At 39.2% G+C, this 25,401-nt stretch overlaps 1 protein-coding gene across 11 annotated transcripts in view; it reads left to right on the top strand.

The window, feature by feature from the left end:
* The window catches only part of LOC148336784 (C-myc promoter-binding protein-like), a 55,888-nt gene that overhangs the window by 27,521 nt on the left and 2,966 nt on the right, over positions 1 to 25,401 (top strand). The window contains exons 5-34 of one of the 11 annotated variants that reach the window (XM_088296502.1): positions 1,662 to 1,831; positions 2,979 to 3,262; positions 5,258 to 5,324; positions 5,425 to 5,483; positions 5,633 to 5,777; positions 6,026 to 6,201; positions 6,659 to 6,759; positions 6,931 to 7,146; positions 7,953 to 8,098; positions 9,510 to 9,548; positions 10,259 to 10,392; positions 10,581 to 10,713; positions 11,988 to 12,194; positions 13,106 to 13,234; positions 13,490 to 13,631; positions 13,773 to 13,901; positions 14,165 to 14,248; positions 14,879 to 14,983; positions 15,077 to 15,226; positions 16,928 to 18,099; positions 18,518 to 18,749; positions 19,103 to 19,245; positions 19,449 to 19,624; positions 19,741 to 19,908; positions 20,017 to 20,197; positions 20,839 to 21,093; positions 21,153 to 21,270; positions 22,334 to 22,360; positions 22,801 to 22,963; positions 25,100 to 25,164. In XM_088296502.1, coding sequence (XP_088152628.1) covers positions 1,662 to 1,831; positions 2,979 to 3,262; positions 5,258 to 5,324; positions 5,425 to 5,483; positions 5,633 to 5,777; positions 6,026 to 6,201; positions 6,659 to 6,759; positions 6,931 to 7,146; positions 7,953 to 8,098; positions 9,510 to 9,548; positions 10,259 to 10,392; positions 10,581 to 10,713; positions 11,988 to 12,194; positions 13,106 to 13,234; positions 13,490 to 13,631; positions 13,773 to 13,901; positions 14,165 to 14,248; positions 14,879 to 14,983; positions 15,077 to 15,226; positions 16,928 to 18,099; positions 18,518 to 18,749; positions 19,103 to 19,245; positions 19,449 to 19,624; positions 19,741 to 19,908; positions 20,017 to 20,197; positions 20,839 to 21,093; positions 21,153 to 21,270; positions 22,334 to 22,360; positions 22,801 to 22,963; positions 25,100 to 25,164 — 5,316 coding nt within the window. Of the gene's footprint in view, positions 1 to 1,661; positions 1,832 to 2,978; positions 3,263 to 5,257; positions 5,325 to 5,424; positions 5,484 to 5,632; positions 5,778 to 6,025; positions 6,202 to 6,658; positions 6,760 to 6,930; positions 7,147 to 7,952; positions 8,099 to 9,509; positions 9,549 to 10,258; positions 10,393 to 10,580; positions 10,714 to 11,987; positions 12,195 to 13,105; positions 13,235 to 13,489; positions 13,632 to 13,772; positions 13,902 to 14,164; positions 14,249 to 14,878; positions 14,984 to 15,076; positions 15,233 to 16,927; positions 18,100 to 18,517; positions 18,750 to 19,102; positions 19,246 to 19,448; positions 19,625 to 19,740; positions 19,909 to 20,016; positions 20,198 to 20,838; positions 21,094 to 21,152; positions 21,271 to 22,333; positions 22,361 to 22,800; positions 22,964 to 25,099; positions 25,165 to 25,401 lie in introns of all 11 variants that reach the window. The other 10 variants (XM_088296505.1, XM_088296501.1, XM_088296504.1 and 7 more) reach the window with 10 other exon arrangements.

The following is a 25,401-nucleotide window of genomic DNA, read 5'->3' as shown; positions in this document are numbered from 1 at the left end:
GTACACTCTCGCGAGACATACGGGAAACACAATCACAGTAAACTGCCGCAAAACAAACTAGTGCCTATTTAAACAGGTGAATTAAAGGCAGTAAACAAAATACAGGAAATTATATTAAACAAACTCCCATATATTAAACAAACATGCCCTCTTAACCCCTTACAAATCGCAGACCCTTCAGTACACTAACATATTTTAGTGTGTACTATGAATTAGGGAGGCATACGTCAGCTAACTCAATGTTATTAACAAGCAAAACTGTGTTTATTTGTCAATTACAAATGTTTGTCAAAACACAACAAATTATTTAGATAGAATCGATGGATAAATAAACAGCATCCATCCCATGAGGGAAATTAAATGTTAAAATGCTTTTGCAAAAATGAATAAAACACAACTGAAAGTCTAGCTCAGCAAAACTTCAGGTCAGTTAATCAGCATACTGTAAATGTGTCCTTGTGTTCTCTAAGAAATTCAGAAGCAAACTTATCCGTGGTGGTGTACTCATTTATATTGACCACTACATTTAACAGTAAGCACAGTACAGTTGTTTTCTGGACGATAATTTGAATCACTTGTGAAGATCAACATAGTCCTAAATCTTTATCATATTAAACTGAATGAAAAACACCTGTTTGATTCTTTTTTGTATTAATTTTTTATTTTTTTTGCATCATGTTTTCAGAAAAGAAATGTCGATCTGTTGACTACTGTACAGTTGTGCTGTACATTCAGGCTTGCAGAAACATGTTGGAGTCTTTTCACTGGAATGGAATCTAAGATATACCGCTTTGCAGATAATGGTCTTTTTAAATGGTTTCATATTGCTTGAAGACATAGAGAAAAAATGTCATATCAAAGCTTATTTCATCTGTTAAATCTTGAATCACAAAAGTAACGAGAGATAGTCGGAATTTCCCATCTTCAATTTTCCAGTGAATAATGACAAGATGCCCAATTGGATATCCTATTTTTCTCACTAATGTGTTGTATATGTAAATTTTCCTTTCAGTGTTGCAGCCCAGATCAGGCAATATCTGAGCTTGGAAACAAACATACTTATTCAGTATCTGTTTCATTTGAAGACAACAGGATTTTGCAAACTGAGCCAAAAATGTGATACTAACTTATAACCTGCTTCATTCGTCTGTTAGATTTATTCAAATACTGGATATAGTTGAATTGCTCAAGTAAATCAGTCCACATAAATAACTAAAACTGGCTAAAGGTTACATTTATACCCCATGTGCTCTCTTTATTCATACATATCTGGAGGTGGAAATAGTACTGGTGAAATACAAGTTGCGCATAAAGTTGGCATGATTGAGCAGTTTTTGCTTCTTTGCCACACAAGCGCAGTCAGTTTTCTTTTCACATTTAGTGAAGCATATAATCATACTGAAAAAAGATTTGGGTCATTGACAGCCAATTTAAAATGTTAATGTCATGTAAATGCAAATAAAAGTTATTTGTCAAATGATCCATGCATAATAACAAACCACTGTTAACCTTTGATCCAGGCTGGTATTTCTTCTGGCTCAGTAAAGTTACACCTTTTCTTTTTTGTTCGCATCAACTGTGTTTAGTTGAGTCTTAGTTCTATTCTACTGCTCTTATCTTGCTCTCACATGGTTGTTTTATTTATTTATTTATTCATTTAGGGTTATTCAGCAGATATCCAGAGGAGGACTATGAGTCATTCCCACTGCCCGAATCAGTTGCTCTCTTCTGCCTTCCCATGGGGGCCACAATTGAGTGTTGGCCCATTAACACCAAATACTCACTGCCTGTTTTCTCTACATTTGTCCTAACTGGAGCCTCTGGAGAGAAGGTAGGATGGATTACGTCATGGGTTCTTCTTCTGTCTGTATTCTCACACTTGAAAAACAGTCAAAATGGACTAATCCACTACTTGGGTTAATTTGGCCCAAACTTTCTGCAAAAACAACCCAGAATTTGTCAGTTTTGTACAAAACAACTCCCCCAAAAATCATACAAAACAACCCAAGAAGGTGGGACAGATTGAGCCAATTAGTGGTTCCGTCCGTTTTTCCCCAAATTGTGTAATTCTTGACCGAAGTGTTTTTAAAGTGCCTATCCAACCAATGCATCAAACATCTCTGCTGCACCCTCAGATGAAGCCAGCTACAGACATTAGCTGTCATCTAGCTGGTAGAGCCAAAACCATAAAAGCATTAACACAAGTGCCTTTTTTCCACTTAACGCCTTGTGTGTGTATTTATCTAATAAGTTGCAGATTTGACTTTTTAGGATCAAAAGACTGAACAGGACATGCAATATTTGAGCACAAAGTTTAATGGTGATACCTGTCTTGATGGTTTTCAGTTGTTGCTGTTACTACCCCTCCTCATGATGGCAACAGAGAAGGGTCTAAAATAGGTGTGGGATTTTGGGGGGGGGGTCAAAGTGGTGCGCTAGTAAAGGAACACAAACTGAGACACACATGCACACACCTACGTACGCACACACCCCCACACACACACCCCCTCTCTCACACACACACATACACGCAAAAACAAAAAAAAATGGCTTGCCTACCCCACCACTATCACCCTTTTATGGAGCACCATTAACCACATTAAACTCACACACACATCAATAAAATCACTTTTGAATTTCACAATCTGAATAATATATTGTCAAACTTCACTTAAATAACACAGCACATAGAAACACTCAGTTGCCCTTAGCCCTGGCGTCATCAGCAAACAACCTAGTTGGTGAACTGATAAGGCCTTTTTATTTATTTTTTTGCTCTGCTCTTTCCAAAACCGTTTCGTACTTCTGGGAAGCACCTGCGTTTTGGGGTCAAATGCAATCATACATAAAAATTTATATGCTTTCAAATGTATTAATGCGAGAGTACGCTAAAGTAGATGTATTGATGGAGAGGTAACATTGTACTGTGGCTAATAGATGGTGAGCTATTAATCTAACACACATCTTTTTGTATTCAGGTATACGGCGCTGCCATACAGTTTTACGAACCCTACCCACATGAGTGTCTCACTGATCAACAAAGGTCCCAGCTGGGTCTACCGAACACAGATGCACCCGAAGCCACCCCCTGTAACAGCCCAACTGATGTCACCAACAATACCACTTCCCGCACCTGCTCTGTCTACACCAACAAATGTATCTGTCTGCTTTCTCACTGGCCCTTCTTCGATGCCTTTCGCAAGTTCCTCACCTTTCTTTATCGTTATTCCATCTCCGGTCCTCATGCCCTGCCAATTGAGAAGTGAGTTTAACATATTTTGTCTTATCTATATCTTCCACATATACTTGGGAAGTGTAGTGTCTGATTTGTTTTCATGCACAGTAAAAATCAGCTTTATTGTATTTCTGGCACGAACAAGTGATCACGTAAACAACATGATCTGATATGCTTTTTGTTTAACAGCTGTGATCTGATTCTTTTAAAGCTGATGAATACAACTGTTTCCCCCCTTATCCTGATTGCACATACACGTTAATGCTTAATATCTTGTCCGTTATGACTGGTGATCTTTGGCATAACTATTTTGTAAAAATCGGCCCAAATAGAAGTTGAGCACTATTCTCTCCTTTCTAACTCTGAAAACACTTTCAAACATGTAGTTTTAGGAGGAAAGTTTCTGATCCCAAATCAAGCGCCTCATGAAGTATAAAAGAAGGACAGTAACAGCGTTAACCTATTTTGCAGGCATTTTAGTTCTGTCACTAAACGGTAACTTGCCTCTCCTCTCCAGCTCTGTATGCTGATTTTGCATTCATTATGTGGCTTTCATCTGCTTTGTTGCTGCCATCAGCCTTCTCTCAAATAATAAGTGACAACTTACTGTGGCTAACAGACTAGGATGTCAACTTTAAAAGTCATTCAATGGATTTTGGGAAAATTAAGGCCTTAAATGGAATTTAAAAAAAAAAAAAAAAAACATTAATCCGATGTCCTTAACTAGGTCGCTACAGTTCTCAAAGGGTTAATTAGTGCCCATGCAGCCAAGAACCATGTATACCCATCTTGCCACACGGAGTAACTCCAAGTCACTTGCTCTTTAGCGTATTTTATTCAGCAACTCCTGAAGATAGCTAATGTAACATCATTGGTGTTATTTCTGACTGTTTGCAGGAAAGCCGCGTTACTAATGACTATGCGCATCAGTGTAAAACTTAACTAAATAAAGGTATACAACAGGGGTCCTCAATCCTGTTCCATGAGGGCCGGTGTCTTGCAGGTTTTCCATCTCTCTCTGCTGCAACACAGCTGATTCAAATGATCAGATAATCAGCATGGTCTGCAAAAGTTAGATAAAGATCGTTTAGGTGTGTTGCACCAGGGAGAGACGGAAAACGGGCAGGACACCGGCCCTCGAGGAACAGGATTGAAGACCCCTGGTTTACAATGTTGTGCAAAAGAGTCAGTGTAACACAATTTAGTAGTCAGAAATACGATAAAAATATATACATTTGTGGAGTCTTGGGACTGTAAGTTACAATGAACAATATGGGCAGGAGTCCACAAGTTCCTTTATGTTGCAATTAATTTCCTCTTATTTTGAAAAGAAAAACATGATACATAAAAAAATACCCTCAACACAAATCAGATTCAGTGTTTTACAAAGTTATCTTTTTAACTTCAAATAACTATAAATTACTAAAAAATTACTGCATCAATGAACTAAAAGATACAAGGGTTTTTGTCATAGGTAAAGTTATTTGTCCATTTTTCTTTATTAACGAGAGTATGAATATACCTTGGAAAAAATGTATTGTACATTTGGAACAGCTAAAAAACGCGTGATTAATTTGCCAGTAATTATGAGTGAATTATAGAAATCATTTGATTGTGAGTGAATTATAGAAATCATTTGATTAATTATGATTACCTAAAAATTTTATTTGACTTGCAGTCATACTGTATGTTTGTATATGTAAGTATGTAAATATGTGTGCACGCGCGTGTTTATGTGTTTGAACTCTGGCATTAAATTTGTTTTAAGTTGCATTAAAAACAACATTAAAAAATATTAAATACCTGATCTGATACCTGCAGAAAACCTGTGATTGTATTATACTAATTTAAGTAGTGATGTAAATGCATCAAAGTGGTACTGTGTAGAGCACATCAAAACAGAATGTGCTGACATTCGAAGAATGATGGCATTAAATCGAAGACTTGGGACAACCCTTGTTGTTAACATTTTAGATGTCTACTGGATCTTTTTTTTAATACTATGTCTCTATTTCTTCATAGGCACATTTCTCATTTCATGCACAAAGTTCCATTCCCTTCTTCTCAGAGACCTCGCATTCTGGTGCAGGTAAACGTTGATTTTAATTTAATTTAATTTTAATTTTAATTCATTGTGCTGAAAAAGGGTGACACTTCTTCTTTTTTTTTGTTATTTTGTTATTCTACAGCTTTCCCCTCATGACAGTCTAATGCTGAGCCAGCCAATATCTTCTCCATTACCACTAAGGTAAAAGTGTCTGGAGTTTCTGTATTTTTGGTTTTGTAGTCTTATTCATTTTGTCATCAGTCGTCCTCACAATGATTAATAGAATAGTGTGTTCCAAGGCCTTTCATTCATTGAATTTGATTGTTTTCTTGCATTTGACTTGTTTGTAGTGGCGGTCGTTTTTCCACATTGCTCCAGAATCTGGGTCCAGAGAATGCAGTCACCCTGCTGGTGTTTGCTGTCACTGAACAAAAGATTCTGATTCACTCATTAAGACCCGCAGTACTGACCAGTGTAACCGAAGCTTTGGTGTCTGTAAGTTGCTACAATTAGATGTACTGACTTGATTTTGTGTCATTTCCAATTTTAACCTTATCCTCAGTATAATGTTGCAGTAATGCGATTGATCTCCCGTTTCAAATTGATTTATCCTAATGTTTTGCTTGTATTCCTAAAATTGATTCGCTCATCATCATTAACCCAATACTGTCGGTAAATGCAAAGTAAACCACAAATTGAAGTGAATGCACAACTGTTGTTTTGAAAATATTCATCCTCCTCAGATGATTTTCCCCTTCCACTGGCCTTGCCCATATATTCCGCTTTGCCCCCTGGCACTGGCTGATGTGTTGAGTGCGCCATGCCCATTCATTGTAGGAGTGGACTCCCGTTATTTTGAACTTTATGACCCGCCACCAGATGTGAGCTGTGTGGACCTGGACACAAACACCATATTCCAGTGAGTACACCCGACTTGATTTAATTCTCCATCATTTGTATAAAGCTCATTTTGTTTTTGATTTGACAATTCTGTGGTTAATGTAGTGTGCACTCATTTGAATTTTTCTCTGTACATTTGCCAAATCTCATTTGCAATTAATGGCTGCAGTTGTTCTGATCGTCTGACTTCACATACCAGTTGACCTTTTTGTGTGTTTTATGCAATATTTGAGTTGCTGATGAAAAAACGTGTACAACGTACCATTATTTCCTCAATGGTCACATATGTACTAAGCATTAGTTCCAAATTATGTGGTCTAGCTTGGCAGACAGTGTTTTGCTATTGTTTATTTTAATTTATTTTATTTTATCAGAATCAATTCATTAGCCAAGTAAGTAAAACACACAATTGTGGTGTAGGACTTGTTGGAATCTGACCTTTGCCCATCCAAAACCTAGAGTGTTTTATTTTCTAGTAATGAAGATAAGCGAACCCTCACATGGAAGTGCTTACCGAAGAAAGCCTGTAAAAACCTAATGAATGTGTTGAATAATCTCTACCAGCAACTAGTTGATGGTGAGTACTGACAGATTAAAGAACCTTTTTTCCCCCACTGTCCCTTGGTAGTGCTTTTCTGTCAGATGTAGTAGACCTCATGGGGTTAATATATCTTGATTTTACGGCTCAAATTCTACTCTATATTTAGCCAGGTATCACGAGTTTAATTTGTCACTCCTCTGTCTTCAGGTCAGTACCGGTCTGATAGCCTGCTAGAGCTCAGCATCAGTGATTTATCAGAATTAAGCTGTGGGAAAAGTCTCCATACAGTGGAGCTAGAGATCCAGGAAACCTTTCTGCGTTTCATGGCAGCCATTTTAAAGGGATACCGTTCCTTCCTGCGACCCATTACCCAGGCGCCTTCTGAGAAAGCCACAGACGCCAGCTCACTTTTTGACCTGCAAGGTATGGGAAATAATTTAGTTGGAAAACAGAAACTTGTAGTGGACCAATCCACGTATTCTTACTCACTAGCCTACTAGTAACACACACGCACATCGCATTTTCATCAAGTTCACAGGTTTGCTGGGTTTTTTTTCCTCTGCAAAACAAGTCTTGTTGTATCAGTATCAGACAAATGACGGCTAGGATAATGCACCAGAAGACGAACTTGTTTAGATGAGTGTTTGACTGCTTTCATGCAGATTTATAAAGTGGTTTGATGGAAATGTAATCAATGGTTGAGGACATCCTAGCCAGTGGCCAGCGGTGCATTTGGTACCTGAGCTTTCTGGGGAAATACTGGACTTTAACCACCCCTTAAATTACTCCACTTTCCAATATTAAAAACTATCATGACTATATCAAAATGCAATATCAGACCATGTAACTGTTACATCTACATCGCAAGACTTGTCAAGTTCACATGTCAGCTGCTGATGTCTTCTGTTTGGCCCCTGACCATGAGAACTTGTTCACTTTGCAGCTGAAGTCATTTGGGGCTGATATGATCTCATAGTTTCTTCTTTTGAGAATAGTTGTTGCCAATGTTAAATGTAACATTATTTTGTGATGTTATGATGAACAATAGAGAACATCCTATGTTTCTTTCGGTTTGATTTTAGACTAACCATGTAATATTGTATTGAAATCTGGCCTTACTCAGGGTTTGCTATCATAAAACATATTTTGGAGAGTTGAACTGAGACGCACAATGCGCTTGTAAGCGATGGCTGATGCTTATAGCAAAATATTAACATCTATGTCTCCAGGGTTCTTGAAAAGCCGCGACCGCTCCCACCAGAAGTTCTACACACTGATGACCAAAACCCAGATGTTCATCCGTTTTATTGAGGAGTGCTCCTTTGTTAGCGACAAAGATGCCAGTCTGGCTTTCTTCGATGACTGTGTGGAAAAAGTGAGCGCCTTAATTAATAAGAGTACTTTAACGATCCCCAAATGGGAAATTCGAGATGAGAAGAGCACGGTAACAAAACTGACTTGTATAGTGCTTAAAAATGCGGCATATGATGTTGATGCTGCTAGCCAAATTTGACTACAGCCTCGCTTCACTCCTCCATCCCATCCTCTTGCATCCCAGACCAAAGCAATGCCCCTCACGAACGTGCATGCGACATGCACAGTATACAATTAACCATGGCTGCTACTTTTAACGCATGGCTTATTCAAGTTGAAAGGTTGCCAAACATGAAGTGTTACTGGTTTGAGGTTGAAAGTTTTGAAATATGCAATTGATTAAAACTATGCCCCGATGAGAACAACATCTCAGGCCCAAGAATGCCGCCCTCTGCATCGAAAATAAGCATTACATATGTTGACCCTTGATTTGTTTAGAGGGCTGTCCATTTCCTTATTTTTAATTCACCTCTCTTGCTGACTGGAGTTCAATAATCCTGCCAAGAAACCCGTGTGATGGGGGCTGTGTGTTTGTGCAAGGAAAAATTCGATCACACCTTCCGTCTCTAGTATCCGATTGGCCAGTTTAGTCAAACTGTGACAAGCTTAGAAACAATAATAAAAAATTCGAGGCATATAAAATGGTGGTAGCAAACGGATGATTTTACAAAAGATAATTTTAAAGTTACTAATTTCTCAGGTTAAACATACAGTTTTAACATACAGTATATGAAAAAATAAATGAAAGAGTTTTTTTTTTTTTTAACACTGCAAACTCTAAAATCTCAAAAATGCAAAAACTACAGTAAGCGGGAACGGAGGTATGGGGTGACCACCCTCATACATTGGTAATAATTTTGATTTTGCCATTTTATTTATATATATATATATATATATATATATTAACGGCATATTTAAAGAGTATATTCAGAAATTATCAAAATGAAAACTATCAAATAATCTGTTTTGAGTAAAGTACAGTGCATTCTTACACTCAGTGAACATTTTCTGGATACGCCCTGATAGTAGGTTAAAAAGAAGAATATGAACTATTAAGAGATGAAGGCAATGGTTTATGACAATGCTGTTGATCGTTATACAGTACTGGCGATGGTTAAGGTTGTATGGAGGTACGATGTGAGTATCGAATGATAAAGGTGTCAAAGGCTGATTTGGATCAAATTGCTTCATTCAAAATGAGAGCACAAAAACTTGTTACTACTCATGTTTAAATTTTGATCCCGTCAAATGATACCATTCACACGTCTACCATGTCACAAGAGCTCTCATATGTTATTCCAACTATCATGTTATTACAGTCTAGTGTTACTTTTGTTCTTTAATTTTAATCTTCTTTCCATCCACTTGATTTTTTTATTCTATCTATTCTTTCTGCCTCACTCTGTAAGCAGCTGTACAGCTTTGATCGGAATGCTGAAAAGGGGGTCAAGGTACAGTATGTCTGTTGTTGTTTGTTATGGGCATTTTAGGGCCTTGTCCTCAACTTAATAGTCCACGCGAGCAAGAACAAATAAGATACTATCAATTCAGTTTCCCAAATGGGATTTTGTGGTTGTGTTCGTTTTCATTTGCAGCAACAGCAATTCACTGTAATCTTACTCGAATTTACCATACCTGGACGGCAGGCAGTATACTGTACGATGTGCATTGTCTTTCCTGTGCCTTCCTTCCCGAGGTGTGGCTCGAGTGAGCTCCTCCATACTATGGCTTGCCGTGACAGGCTGTCTTTAGAGCTTGTGGCTTTTGGAGAGGCCACATCACAATCTTGTTGTGAAAAGGGATACTCACGCACAAGTAAATGTCTTAAACAGACATGGGGTTACAGGTGCAGCAACACAGATGCGGTAATTGGATTGGCACAGAATTGCTACCTGCAAATTTCTTAATGTTTTTAAACTGTATTAAATGAATGAGAAATATCTTTAAATACATTGCTGGGGGGGCTTAACTGGACCTACACCGATTTTAAAGGGTAATTTTCAGAAAATACATCAAGGGCCTGGAATTGAATAAGCAGCCGTTTTTAAATCTGTGTGACATGGTACCAGTATCTGTCAGAATGTCAAAGTCATCTGTCCATTTGTATAACAGAATTTGGGGTTTCAACTTAAAAGATGTAAAGATGCCCTCTTTTCTGCAGGTAGATGGTGACCGGCTAGAAGAAATCAGGCTGATAGAGACTGATGAATCCCACCGAAGTGAGCACACGGTCTTCATCACACCTCCAGAGTTGCCGCCTCTGCATGAGGGCGAAGAACATCCTCTATGCTACAGGTAGAAAACAATCCAAGGAAGTGAAATGTTCATGACCTATTGGGTATTATTTAAAAGAGGAGTAAACAGGCGTTCAGTGGCTAAAACAATATATTTGTAAGAAGCATAGTTTCAAAAGAGAAACATTCTTAAGTCATTTGTGAAAAATGATCTGTCTCATAATTTCTCTATGCATGTTTGTTCATTAGATATGATGGCTTCCCAGTGTTAAGTCTTGACCTGTTTGACCCAGTGGAAGGGCTTGAGACCCCAGCTTCCCGCCTCAATGCCAGGCACAGCTGTCCCACCAGCCCCGCACCCATGTTTAGGCGCAGCAAGCAGGTGAATGCCATTGTAGCATCCTGCTGTATTCATTGTGGTCTATGTTCAGTATTCATGTAATGAGCTTTGATCGAGCAGAAAAAGTTGTTCATTTTCTGTCAACGTAAACTACATATATGTAATTTATCATTTCAAACGGCTACATTTCCAAATAAAATGAAAAGCGCTAAGGTCATTGCATTCTATAAGTCTGGTAGCAAGTGCCTACTCACAATGTGTCTCATTACTGCCACATTTTGTGAAATATTGAAAAAAGAGCTGCGCAATAACCGGTTGTTTAGCTTCTTGGACAGAAACAAATTACTCAGAGAAAAGGCAGTATGGATTCAGATCAAACAGATTAACATCATTGGCATTAATCGCTTCAGTAGAGGAAATAACTAATACATTGGAACAGAACTGATATGATTGGAATTTTCCTGGATATAAAGAACATTGTCTGATTCAATAAATAACGATATATTAAACTGGAGCGATGTGGTATCTTTGGAAGGGTACTGGACTGGATGAGGAATTATTTGACTAACAAAAGCCAGTTTGTGAGATGGGGATTTATGCTCGACATGTTTGGACATTTATTGTGGTGTCCCCCAGGGGTCAGTGCTGAGCCTCAAATTATTTAGTCTCTATACAATACCATTTAATAAATCTTCATTTATAAAGCGCTTTCACAACAGCTTCTGCTCTAATAAAGCGCTCTAGAAAACATAAAAGCAATAACAATATTAATGATTTATGTATGATCAATTTTATTTTATCTGCAGACGATGCTATTTTTTGATGAGGCAGTAATTAATAACTGATTAGTATGGAATTGCTGAAATTGGTTTAATGTAATTCAATTGGCATTAAAAATAATCATTTTTGGGAACTGATACAAAATTACAGATCCATTTGGATCAATTTGGATGGATTCTTTGAGGTGACCGTAGATGAGAAACTTAAATGGAAAACACACGTCAAATATTTCCTGTCCAAAGTATTAAGTTCAATAGCAGTATTTAATATAACAAAAGAAAAGAGGATATTTTTTTTTTATTAATTTCTACAGACTCAAAGATGTTTGGAAATATGTTCACAAAAACTGTATCATGATTAGTTTCTATTATTCGTGATTACCCTTTTGGTTCTTACAGTATATATGCTCTGTGAACGAATGCCATCAACATTTTACTCAAATAGTCTGCTTGTAAAAATTTGAATGGCAGTCTCCATAACATAATTTTAACTTCCTAACTTTTCTTCATTCTGTATTCCTTTTTTTTTGTCCACAGGAGATTAAATCAGCACAGAAAACAGCTAAAAAATATTCCTCTATTCCAAAGCTGTGGTCCATGTGCCTCCTCCGTCATTGTTATGGCCTCTGGTTTATTTGCTTGCCTGCATATGTGAAGGTTTGCCATTCAAAGGTGCGAGCCCTTCGTACTGCTTATGATGTCCTCCGTAAAATGCAGTCTAAGAAACTACAGCCACCTGATGAGGTAATGTTATTACAAGCATGCCATAATGTAATGTAACTGTTGGCTCTTCAGTCAAGTGAAACAGAAATTATAAAATAAAATCAACTCTTCCAAATAGTTTTGTGAAAAATAATTGACATTTTGATAAAACTGAAATTGCAAATGTGTTTAATGACTTATTTGTAAATATAGGCCCTAATCTTGCAGCAAATATAGCTACAAAAAGGCAATGAAAATAAAAACACAACAATCGATAATGTGGATTATTTTTCTTGGCAAGGTAAAAAAAGAAGAAATATTGAATATTGTAAACAATTGTGCAAGAAAGTGATCCACTTACTATACACATATGGATATGATATTGGTAAAGAATATTACTGACCTGGTAATGAAACCATTTACGTACATTAATCTGTCATTTATGTCAGGCAAAATAAAAATAACCAAAATTATTCCAATTTATGAAAATGGAGATAAATATGATTTTTCAAAGATATGAGAGAAACTATAATTAGGTTAGCTAAATTAAAAAAAAGATACGTTTTAAGAAATAGTCAGTATGGATTTAGAATGAACCACTCCAATCAATGGCGCTCATGCAATTAAGTGAAAAAATATTCACTGCAATAGATAAGCAGATATTTTTTTGGCAATGTTTTTGTTGACCTTAAAAGGCTTTTGGTACCATTGATCATACCATACTTCTTAAAAAAAACTGAGCAGTATGGTTTCAGTTTTTATTTCTTATGAAACATGATAAAATAAAACTTTCACTTCTTTCTGCTCCATTTCATTCTCGATCATAAAACATTTGTACTCATATTTTAGTTTCTTTTTTTATAAACAAATGGAGGAAATTAAATGAAATGAAAGTTTTGGTATTAAAGGCCGTTCATCATCTTGCCTTAACAACTTTATTCATACTTGTGCAGGTGTGCTACAGAGTACTGATGCAGCTTTGTGGACAATATGGTCAGCCAGTCCTTGCTGTTCGGGTCCTCTTTGAGATGAAGAAAGCTGGCGTACACCCCAATGCTATCACATATGGTTACTACAACAAGGTAGCCACGTATGCCTCAGAGTTATTCGTATGAAATAATTTTTATGTGTTAAGTTATTTTTTAGTGTAGTTACTTGTCATTAAGGTATTCGTAAAAATTTAAAACGGATTACTATCCCTGATGTCCTTGTGAACAGGTAGACAGAATGGAATTGCAGAAAAAAAAACTCTAGGGCAAGGAAGATCATATCATATCAACCTGCTTCATGTCATATTCCATTTTGCGGTCAAAGTATTTCTTCCTCTTTATTTGCAGGCAGTGTTGGAGAGCACATGGCCAAGCAGCACCAGAGGAGGCTACTTCCTATGGATGAAGCTAAGGAATGTTGTTCTGGGTGTGGCTCAGTTTAAACGGTCACTACGGAAACATGCCCCTCTTACTCATAGCCCGCTCTCAGGTAAATTCTCTGAGAGGAAATTCTTCAGTTGCTCTAAAATGTAATTTCATGAAAATCTGAATGTTCATCAAATTCTGTTTAAAAACTGAAAATACAATGTCCAGTGGTGTACAAATGGCACACTTATTTTTTCTTTACCAGATGGCAGCGACATGGATGCTGTTAGTCATGGCAGCCTGGATAGTGCTGCTGACGCGAACCTGAACGAGCAGGGTCCTTACACCGCTGACACCATCAAAGTAGATCCCACTGAGGATAGATTGAGCACAGGTATACTTCAACTGGGTGGCTCAGTCTTTTACTGACAGAATCATTATTTGACAGAATTTCTTTTTTACATGTTCCCTCCCTCCCTCATTTGTCACGTGCCATCCATCCACTGGCCACGTCGTCATTTCTTTCCACCTTGGCTGTTTTTCTTCATTCATGTCATTAAATGTCTCTTCATGGTTTTGCGGCTGTGGTTTCTGCTCTGCTCTGTCCCTAATGCTGCCCCTCACTTTGGCCCTGCCTCTGTTGCTTCTTGCATGCAGTCGGCCATGTGCGCAGCAGCGTGGGCGCCAGGGCCCACTCATGCTGGGGGGGCTCTGAGCACAGAAAACCCACCCTCAATCCAGGTAAAATTGTCTTCCTGTAAATCTCTCTTACCCTTAATTGACCCATCACTGTTTATATTTTCTTTCTGAACTTTCATTGCCATATTATTTCCCTGTCAAATCTCTTAACTTCAGTCATTTCCTTGTGGCACATTGATGTGTTGTGTGTTTTCGTCCCTATTCTATTCCCTGCATGGTCACCCACTAATTGACCTCTTGTTGATTATTGCAAGTGCTTACCTAGAGGGATATTATTTTCTTTTTCTTTTTTTTTTGCCTTGGCTAAAAGGGGAGCCACGGCTCACAGCAGAGCCAGAAGAAGGGATGCCAAGTTTATAATTTCATAATTATTTAGAGATGAAGTGACAATTAATGGATGGAAGGAATGGCGTTTCACATATACTACAAGTTCATTCTTTCTTTGGCACTTTGTAGTGTGAAATAAGCAATTGGTCTCCACTGTTGAACAGTGCAATTTGCCTAATTTATGTACGTTACAGTTGTAGCTAACTGCAATCTTTGGCATTTTGTACTTTCCTATGAAATCTGTGCTTGTATGATTTGGTGTCAGGTAACTTGATGTTCATCTTGTCCCTCTCTTATTTTCCTCCACTTCATAGTTTATTTGTGCTGTTTGTGTCTGTCATCTAGGAGATCAATCAGATTTGGGTTACAATTCGCTGTCCAAAGAGGAGGTTCGCAGAGGAGACCCTAACCCTGACAAGGATGATAAGAAAGAGAGTGACTCCAGTTCTTGTCAGTAGACTATTTGATCTCATATCTACTGATAATTTGTATCATTCGTGCAAAATTACGTGCTTACTTAAATTGTGTTTTCTCTACTTTTAGTGTCGGAAACCGAAAGCACGAAGGGAAGTAAAGACTGCCTTCCTCAGCTGGATGTGGAGATCAGTTCGTCCTTGCATACCCGTGGCATTGTTAGAAGAAGCTGTCAATATGACAACTCAAAATGTAGAGCTAAGACTTCCACAAGCACAGGTAAAAGTAACTTGATGATATAATTTCTTTAAAATGTATTTCTGTCCCACTTTTCCTCCTTAGAGTTAGAAGTGTGTTGAAATGAGCTGTTACCAAAACAGTCAAAGTGTTGAGATGATTAACTTGATAGATCATAATCCTCAAGAAAGATTTCAAGGACTTTATGTAGGTCAGGAAACAGGAGACCTTTCTCTTTTTAGTTGATGATAGTGGAAATATTAAAAACCTTTGGTGGTAAATATTCCTATTGTAACTCAAGTTCTGAATTAATTGTAGCAGATTTCAAAAGGAGGACATAGTGACATAAAATACGTAACTCGCCTTATGTCAAAATTGAACTCCAGCACGAGGGGAGTTTGTGCTGTTGGTAGACAGATAGTCGTTTATTTATTTATTTTTTTAATGATTTTTATTTTTCACGTTTTCCAAATGTTAGCCCTTTTGCTTTATGAATCTTGAAATTTCCTGCCAGGAGAGGACAGAGAAGAGAGACAGGGCTCTTTCTATGTCTTAAAAGCAATTGTTCGTATTTGTTTTAAAATTATATCGAGACACTTGAAAAAGAGGAGAGTAATAATTTTTTGTTGCTTTTAAAAGTATTTCTTTTGTTGATTTCATTCATATTCCTTTTGCACCTGTTTTTTTTTTAAAGATAGTTTTGGCAGGCCTTTCATGGACAAAGGCTTTGTCCGGGTTAGATTGGGTGCTACAGACTTGATTCTCGGGAAAAATAAGAAACGGAAACCTATATAGATGTGTGTGGGGGGGGTGTTGATGTTTTTTGTGAGTTAGATTAGCTGCTCATACATTGTTGAAGAAGGCAACTAAAATCTGTGAGAAATAATTAGAATTGCAGAACACATCGTGCATCGACACTTCATATGTACATCACAGTATTATGCTTCATTTTGACCAGAAGCTGAGCCGCAGCCACAGCATGCTGCACAATGACAGGCTCACTCAGCATTGGGGCTCTCTTCCCCCTGCAGAAACATATTCTCGGTGACTATTACCAACTAAGAGCATCGACCTTGAGAAGAGAGACAATACTATGGCGTCTTCATACCGCAGAACTTTAAACATTGTCATATGTTATGAAAGCCCCGATTATAAAATTACCCACGTGTCTAATATCATAACTGCATGTCTAATGTTGCGTCAAAAACAGTAAAGAATTCAAGAGTTGGAAATAAATTTACTGGAACCCCAAAACTTAAGCTCAATACACAAAAAAAATGCAAAGGACTTATTTTGTAACTTTTCTCTTTGGTTTTTGGAAAGAATATTGAGAAAACAGGGCGGCGCAGTGGACGACTGGTTAGGACGATGGCCTCACAGTTCAGAGGTGCCGAGTTCAATTCCGGCTCCCATTTTTTTTTATCAATACATTTTCACGATAACTGACTTTGACTGTTGAGTAAATATACTAGTTGTCTAAATAGATATATTGCGCCATTTCGGGATTGAACCGCTGTTTTTCTTCTTTTTGGTAAATGTTATGTGCGTAATACTGCGGCAGTAATGTCTTAATTAGATCAGATCAGCAAATTAAAACATTACGAGTCCCAAAATGTGCATAAAATGCAAAATATCTGCCGATCCAATATATCGGACTAGATCAGTGTGGATTGCTTATTGTACTTCCATATGAGTAGAATGCAACCCACTGTAAACTTAAAAGTTCTCTCCCATCTTTTTTAGGCCATGTTGCAGGTCTTCTCTTCACTTCTTCTCTGGAAGAGATTGGTGAGATCCAATCAAATAGCTTGCTCAGGAGACATAAGAGTACTCTGGAAGAAGTTGTTGGCGGTGGCTCGACTTTTGACTGGCAGGGTGTGAGGGGGCATTATGTGAGCGATGACAAAGTAGACAGCTGTGGTCGTGGTACCACCGTCCTTGGTCTGGGTATGAGGCAGGGTGAAACGGACCCACTTAAAATAGCAGAACATCTTGGCGCTGATGCAAAAATTCTTTCTAATACCAAACTCGGTAAGAGCAAGAGGCCTCTGTCATTGGCATTGAGTGGTTTAGAGCAGACTTCTGTTACAAGAACTTCTAAAGATGAAGAGGAAAATGACTGCAGTGATGAGGACGCAAACAATCTAGAGGCTATTTTTGATTTAGAGGATTTGGATTTGGATAAAACTACCACGGGAGTTGGAATGACTTGTCAGAAAACCTGCAGATCTCACAAGAATGTTGTTGAATGCAGCCCAAGTTGCTGCAGCATGAGCAATGTGGGATCAAGTGGTACTGTGAACCGCACAGGCATTGAGACTGGCTATGATCCTCTATCCCTGCTTGCTGCTGAATCACAGTCAAAGCAGCAAAAGCAACATCTGTGCCCGGAGGGCAACCGCACACCCACCGCCAACAGGCATTTGGCAAGGGAGATCGAGCTGTACATGAAGCACATGGGGAGCCCACTGAGCAGTCGTTCACCAAGCGTGGACTTGCAGGACCCCGCCAGCCCCCTCATCTTCCACCCTTCTTCACGCTCTGTTACTCGAAGAGCAAGTTTACCCCATAGCTCCCCCTTTAGGACTCCAGCAGTGCCACGGTCTCGCACCTTCCACCCTCCTTCGCCCCCACAGCCCACATCGCATCCAAGTCTGTGGTCATCACCACCCTGTCGCAGCGCTAGCACCACCCCGAGCCCTTGTCCTAGCCCACGCCCAAGGACCTATAGGGAGAAGACGAACAGCATGCCAGTTGCAACTCCCTCACCATCCTCCTCCTCTTTTGCTCTTGACACGCTGCTGACGCCAACGCTGGATGTTTTCAAAACCAGTATGTTCTCTGCTGGGAGAGGTGTGGCAGAGAAGGCTAGCCGTTGGTACTCGCGTCTGGCGACATTCACCACACCAACCAAGGTACTCCCGAGAAAAATGTGTCTTTTTTGAAGGTGTGTACAGCAAAACAATGAACGCACACTAAGAGTGAGCCATTGCTCTGACAAAAAGTACAAAATCACAATGTAACTGTCAGCAGCAGTTAGAGTAATATGAAGTCAGCTGTAACCTGAATAACCACAATATTTTGGGACAATAGGAACATATGTGCACTTCATTAAGCACAAGAGTGGGCAAGTTTATTTGCTATTTGAACAGACAATGCAGGCCATCAGTCCAGTCTCTAGGTGCTTAGAGCTTGATGATAACTGCAGTACATGCAATATGTTATGAAATTCAATGTGTGTACTGAGTTGCTATAGAGTTTGCCCCCAAACTTCTGAGTCTGAGCACTGCTCCACTGTGCTGATCCATAATGTTCCGATCTCTGCTTACCCAGGATACTCACCGTCTCAGTGTATCAGCACTCGATGTTGCCGATGAAGATTGCTTCCCTGTTCAAGATGGGGAGTATAAAAGAGAGTCAAAGCGCTATATGGTCTCCCCACAAAAGAATGGGTCTCTTGGCCCAAAAGGATCTCGAATAAGTCCAAAACCAAGCCCTTTCCACAGCAGACTTAACAGTCCCACTGCATCAACAAGCCTCAGAAGACCAACAACCCTGCTTCCTGGTAAATTCTTCACTTTTTATTTATACATGAACAGTTTCTTTCATCATATTTACCTGCACTTGGAAATGTGGAAAAGTGACAAGTCTCCTACAAAAATGACGTGACGGCTAAGGCTTGCTTGACTGCTGCCCTACTATTCCTAATTATGCTGATGTCCACTGACTGCCCACGACCACTCCAATGCTTAAATGCTGAGAACTGTCTTTACCTTCCAGAACACACCCTTATAGTTTTATTTGAAAAATTGTCTGTGGATTATCAGTGTGATATCTTTTTTTTGTCTCAACATCAATCTGAAGTATGTTTAGTTGGTCTATTGCCACATACTCTTACCATCTTTCATAATCTGGCAGGCAACCTTTCACCTCCTGGCTTCCCTTTGTCAGACAAGTCAGACGCAGGATCCTCACGCTACACAAGCAACACCAGCATCTTCAATAACTATGCAATGGAGGTGAAAACTAATCAACTCACCTGTTTGAATACTGCATGCACTGTAATTACTTTTTATTTAATAAACCTTGTGACAGAGTGATTACTTAGATTTTTGTATTTATTTTTTTACATTAAATATTTGTTAACAGCAGACATTAGTTTTCTGTAGACTAAATTCTCTGCATTCTTTTTCATAAAGTTGATAGTATTTTTGAGTGATTTTTCTTTTCCTTTTCTATGTGCTCAAATTTCTTCTTTTTCCAGCTGTTGATATCAAGCTGTTCACGCTGTAAAACATGCGACTGCCTGGTCTATGATGAGGAAATCATGGCTGGTTGGACAGCTGATGACTCCAATCTAAACACCATCTGTCCCTTCTGTGGAAACCCCTTCCTGCCTTTTCTTAACGTGGAGATTAGAGACACGAGAGGACCCGGCAGGTAGTAAAATGTAGCACTCCTTCGCTGTGCATTTGGATGCCATTACTTAAACTGTAATAGTATGACAAATGATGATCTATTTGTCAATGGGACTTGATCTCTTCTTTTGTTATTAGGATGTTCCTGAAAGAAAGCGCATCTGTAGATGAGGCGATGAGCTCTTCATATTCTGCCTCCACAGGCTTTGATACGGGCACATCCACCTTGTCCACCCCTTGTCCCAACACAGCTCTCTCTCCTCCCTCCCCCATGATTTCTACCCAAGACTGTTCAACGAGAGCAAGGTACAAAGATGTCCACAATCTTATGCTACAAAATTTGACTTATATTCTTTGAACCAAGTATTTTCAATGTGGCACAGTTTTGACTGGAAGCTGGTTATTTGTCCACAGAACTCGATCCACCAGAACTCACGGTATAGACATCCCCTCAGAGTGGCGCCAGGGGGCTTTTTGTTCTGGAACGGCCATGGCCCGTAGCGTCAGTGCCTTTGGTCCAGTGGAGGGAACATCCCAATGCAACCATTTTTTGCCCATCTCTGGCAGTTTACCGAGCCGCCTGAACGAAACCACTGTATGTCCACGCCACTGATATCAGAGTATTGTCAAAATAATTTTTCCCTTAACCTTTTCACTCTCTTCTCAATGAAAAAAAATCTTGGGTCAAAAGAAAATCAATTTGGTCAGAAGCTTAGTCCAGGGCTCTGCATTTTAACAAACAGGCACGTTGTGAATAATTTTAAATAGTACATGGCAATCATTATAAATCCCAAAAGTGCTTGCCTCTGATAATGTAGTACTATAATAATGTTAGAAATGTATGCAATTAACTAAATGCCTGACTTCTGAAATGAGCATGTATTCTACATTTAGGGGGCTGGGATCTGATAAAGTAATACTAATTAACTTGTAGTGCGACTTGTGTCCGTCTGGTCCTACCTCTGTGGACTGGTGCATGTTCTTCCCGTATTTGCAAGCATTTTCTCTGTATACACGTGACTTACTCTTTCACCTATGTTAGGCTGGCCTGTGCTTAGATGAGGGCTGCTGCTAACCAAAAAAGTAGCTTCATTGGCGTCATTTCTGTAACCTGACGAACATTTTTGAAAGGCTCAGCCGCCAACTTGGAAAGCTAATCTGGTTGGCTTTACTCCACTGTTGTTTGTATTATCTGTGTAGCCATAAAAAAAACTTTCCACCAACATTTTTGTCCAGGATCCATTGAGTATGGACTGGCGTCTCCACAACCCTGAGCCAGTGACGGTTCCCTACCTGAGCCCTCTGGTGCTGTGGAAGGAGCTGGAGAGCCTTTTGGAGAATGAGGGTGACCCCGTAATCACAGAGGCTGACATGGTGGACCATCATCCTATCATCTTCTGGAACCTTGTGTGGTACTTCAGGCGGCTGGACCTGCCCAGCAACCTGCCCGGACTCATTCTCACTTCTGAACACTGCAACAGGGAATCCCAGGTCAGAAACGCATGCAGCACACAGCCAAGACAAGAAGCTAATTTCTCTTCTTTCTGCAGGTTCCTCGTCACTGGATGTTAGAGGACAGTAAACATGTGTTGATCCAGATACTGTGGGATAACTTGAAGCTGCAGCAGGATCCTGTACAGCCTTTTTACATTCTCTGGAACACGTACAGTGAGTCATACTTCATTGTTGGACAGGACACTTTATGTCACCAACTAGCAGCAAAAATGTTTTGTCAGGAAGAATATTTGATAAAATGCTGTGAGATAAATGTCAATACTTGTCAAAGCAGGCAATGATGTGATGAGGAAAAAGAATGCACAAATTCTGGAGTTTAATTGTGAAAAAGGGAAAGGAAGGGCGATATATACTGTACGGTTACACCCGCCATTAATTTGAGGAAAATGCACCCTGAAGCCGTTGAATATAATGGGTCTTGTCAGATCTTGTTGTTTGGGTCATGAACATGTTGGCAATGTCTGCAGCAACAACACGGCTGCACGTCATTGGAGGAACATCATACGTATCGTGAAGCATCGTGGTGGCAACATGATGCTTTACTTCAGCCAACAAAAAGCAAGTGCGCTGATGTCAATATGGAGAGAATTTTGCCGTATTATCACAATACCATTCAGTTTGGACATGAAACAGTCAGACATCCGCTAAGAATCACAACACCAAGAGGAATTTCACTTTTTGTAGTCTACATCCAAACCCTCAAATGAATGCCATTACCGAAATATAATTCCAGTTTGAGAACAGCCCCAGTCAGACCTCATCCAGTTGGAAATCTTTAGTGAGCTGATGGGGCTTTCCACAGGAGAGTTATGATGCATTCAGAGTGCTTTTGCATAAGAAGACTTGGTTATTAATATTCAGGCAAGATGTGCCATGAACAGACTCCCACCCAAAATGATTTAATTCTGTAATGAATGCAAAAGGCGCTTCAGGCCAAGTATTAATTACGGGTGTGCACGCTCAATATTTTTCTTCTTCACCAAGATATTTCGACTTTTTCATGACTTAGTTTTTCACAATTCCCTCAAAGCATTTTATAGTGGTTTTTCAAAATTGTCATGCTTTTTCAAGTACATTTCCTGTTATTTGAATCTCAGTCGTAAATAGAGTGCTTTCGTGGGCTCTGTTGTAATTTTTCATTTTAGAAGGAACGTGTTGTTGGTCATGCCAGCCGTCTTCTACTGCTAACGGGCTCTGTCTGCTCTCTGTTTTTCAGGGCATAATTGTACTCTGTTGTTAGAAAGTGAGTGTTGTCTTCTGGCTGCAGACTTGTGCCCATTATTTGGGTTGTCTTTGCTCTCTTGTCTGTGCTCACATCTGTGTCCGTGAAAAGTCATCTTTTACTTTTCATGGTGTTTTTAGTGAGTGAAATATCCGTTTTGTATGTGTGGGGTGTCTGTTTCAAATACATCTCTGCACTGTATTTCAATTGGGTGTTGGTTTTTGTGAATGTTCACTTACGCGCACATTCAGATTCAAAAGGAGACTTAGTAGGCTCATAATTTAAACTATCAGCAGCAGATGTGCCATTATTGCCATTATTTAATCTGACATAGGCTAGTGGTGGCTATTTCCATATTAAGTGTCATGAAATGAAGTAATGCTAAACAAACATCGCAGACTCAAATCATCATCTAGACAAAAGGGCCCTTTGCTGAGCTGCCTGTGCGTGTGGTTTTGTAGATGTGGGCTACTCTGTGTCCCGAACGGGCCCAAAAGAGGAGAAGGCGTTCACGGAGGAGCTGCTGCACAGTGTGGTGAGGAGCATCCAGAGGAATGATGTCGGCCGACCAATGGCACATCTGCTTGAGCTACAAGACCAGACGCTTGGTTTCAAAAGGCAAAGGTCAGTGACATAATGGTTATATTTGGACTAAAGCCAGAAGCACACCGAGCAATGAGTCTGAACGCCACTGAACAATTGATTAGCCTTGCGCAGTTTGCTGGGTTCAGCCAATTACTTTAACTTTTGCTTCCTTAAAGATGTGACATAAATCCTAACATGTACGTCCTCAACCTGATTCGGAGGGAAAGATTCTTAAGTTAAAGCTGAAAGCATATGTTGTTGGTTATTTTTCAAGTCTCAATATTTACATAAAAAAAAAATATATATATATATACATATATATATATATATATAAAAAGGAAGCGGGAGCAAAACTGAGTTAGGTTGTACTTTATAGAAGTGTTTAACAATGGACTCACGTTATCAGCGAGTTGTTGATGACTTAGATGACCCCGCTGATGGTCTTCTTGTTTGTGGTCTCTGTTGTGTGCCGTATAGATCAAGGCAGTGCCGTATTGGAAGATGCTTTTTTTTTTTATCATATTTATTTACATGCATAGCTTGCTCACTAACTGCATTCTGTAGTGGCAGAAATGAGGACAGCCTAAAATTCTGCATAACATCATGTCAAAGTCAGAAAACTATGAGCAATCATCTCCAAAATGAATGCGGACTCTATTTATGCCCAACTTCAACCTCTGAAAATATTTTGGATTTTATGGCGTTCAAACCTTTCCTCTCCGTAGACACTCAATATAGAGAAAAAGTCGAAAGGGACTGTTGATTGACGTCAACATTGGCACTTATATAATAAGTTTGGATGTAAAAATGACATCAGTACTAAATGACTTCAGTCTGTAAAAATCCCGACTGGTGCTTTCACTGTGATCAGCAAAGAAGCAGTGTGCCTCCCAGCATACGTCTGTGTAACTCTGCTCACTGTCCCAGTTCCCATTCTCATATAAATCAGCCATGCAGAGGTTATTCCTTTTGCTACGTTGAAGTGGTCATTGGTAGGGATGTCCCCATAAATGTTGGTGCCAATTGATTTCTCAGTCTCTTTCGTGACTTCCACTGAGACTTGGAGAGAGCGAAGGGGGCGTGGTAAATTGTTTTTCACATCTTTCCACCTATTAAGGCCCTCAAAGCGCTTCACACTGCTGTCACATCTACCTGCTGATGACATGCCATCGGGAGCAACTAGGGGTTCAGCTGACATTAATGAAACAATGACAAGATAAATGACTTATTATCTTTTTGCTGGCAATTACATTTTAAAAGAAGGAAAATAGAAACAATGTCAATGAATGAAGTTGTCTATGTTGGATTTAATGTCGATTTGTGATTGACCAATTACCGTCCGGGACAATATTGGGCATTTTGCCGATCATCAGCATCTGCCCTTTTTCGATTTTTTTATTTAAAGGCCGGTAAAGTAAAAGCAGGTTTATGCAGTACACTTCTCACTTTCTCTGCTGTGCTCGTGCTTGTTTTCTTTTTCACCTCGAGTCACACGCACGACGGGAGAGGTCCCGTGAGCAGAAGAAGCAACAAATTGGAATAAACGTTAATCTACGACAACTCGCAATTTGTAAGATTACTATGAGCCCTTTTATGTCATATAAACATAAGGGGCAGTTCTACTCGCCACAGTAAACTGCCTTGCCTTGAGGCTAAATCTAATCACTCCCCATTGTCACATTGCTGAGGTAATTAGCTACTTGACGACATGACTCCAGAGATAAGTAAAGTTGATGATAATGCTGAGAGGGGAATGGTGATAAAAGTAAGGAATGAGTGAGTGCCAGCGTATGCGTGTCTGTTTGTGTAAGCCACATGTCATAATAATTGACAGCAGAGTACTTTTAAAACAAAGTTGTCTATTTTCTAAAAATCTAAAAAGGCTTTAACATGTCAATCGCTAAGATTGTTTAATAAATATAAGCTAAAAGGCATTTAAACTAAGTCAAGTTTAGGAGTTTTTATTTTTCAACATTTTGACACAATTTTACCCCTTTCTTCTACAAATGAATATTTGGCTTCAAATATCGTTTATGGGAATCCATGACAACTAATAATTGGTATCGGCCCTGAAAAAAAGCATATCGGTCCATCACTAATGTCTATGACAAACAAAAGGTAAATACTGTATCCAGTATTGTTATGACTGCTGTTTGCTGACTTTGTCCTGCTTAGGAGTTTGTACCGAGACCTCCTCTTTCTGTCCCTGGTGGCTCTGGGAAAAGACAACATTGATATTGGTGAGTCCTTAGTTTGTGTTGGAAAGAAAATGGTGGAAATGAATGTACCATGCCAGTCTGTGATTTTGGCATCTGAATTGACACTAGACTAGCAATCTGCATGGAACAGTTTAAAAAATGAGAGGACATGTATCCTGTCCACCACAAATCATCTTCGGCTTTAGGCCTTATAGTCAGACTTGGAGTCATATGTTTCTCTAAACTGCATGTAAACTTGTGGTTGCAACGGTACATAAG

The sequence above is a fragment of the Idiotropiscis lumnitzeri genome, chromosome 5 (assembly GCF_059441095.1).
Source record: "Idiotropiscis lumnitzeri isolate Australia: NSW breed Sydney's pygmy pipehorse chromosome 5, RoL_Ilum_1.0, whole genome shotgun sequence".
NCBI classification, from domain to species: Eukaryota; Metazoa; Chordata; class Actinopteri; order Syngnathiformes; family Syngnathidae; genus Idiotropiscis; species Idiotropiscis lumnitzeri.
This window is presented reverse-complemented; position numbering and strand designations above follow the sequence as displayed.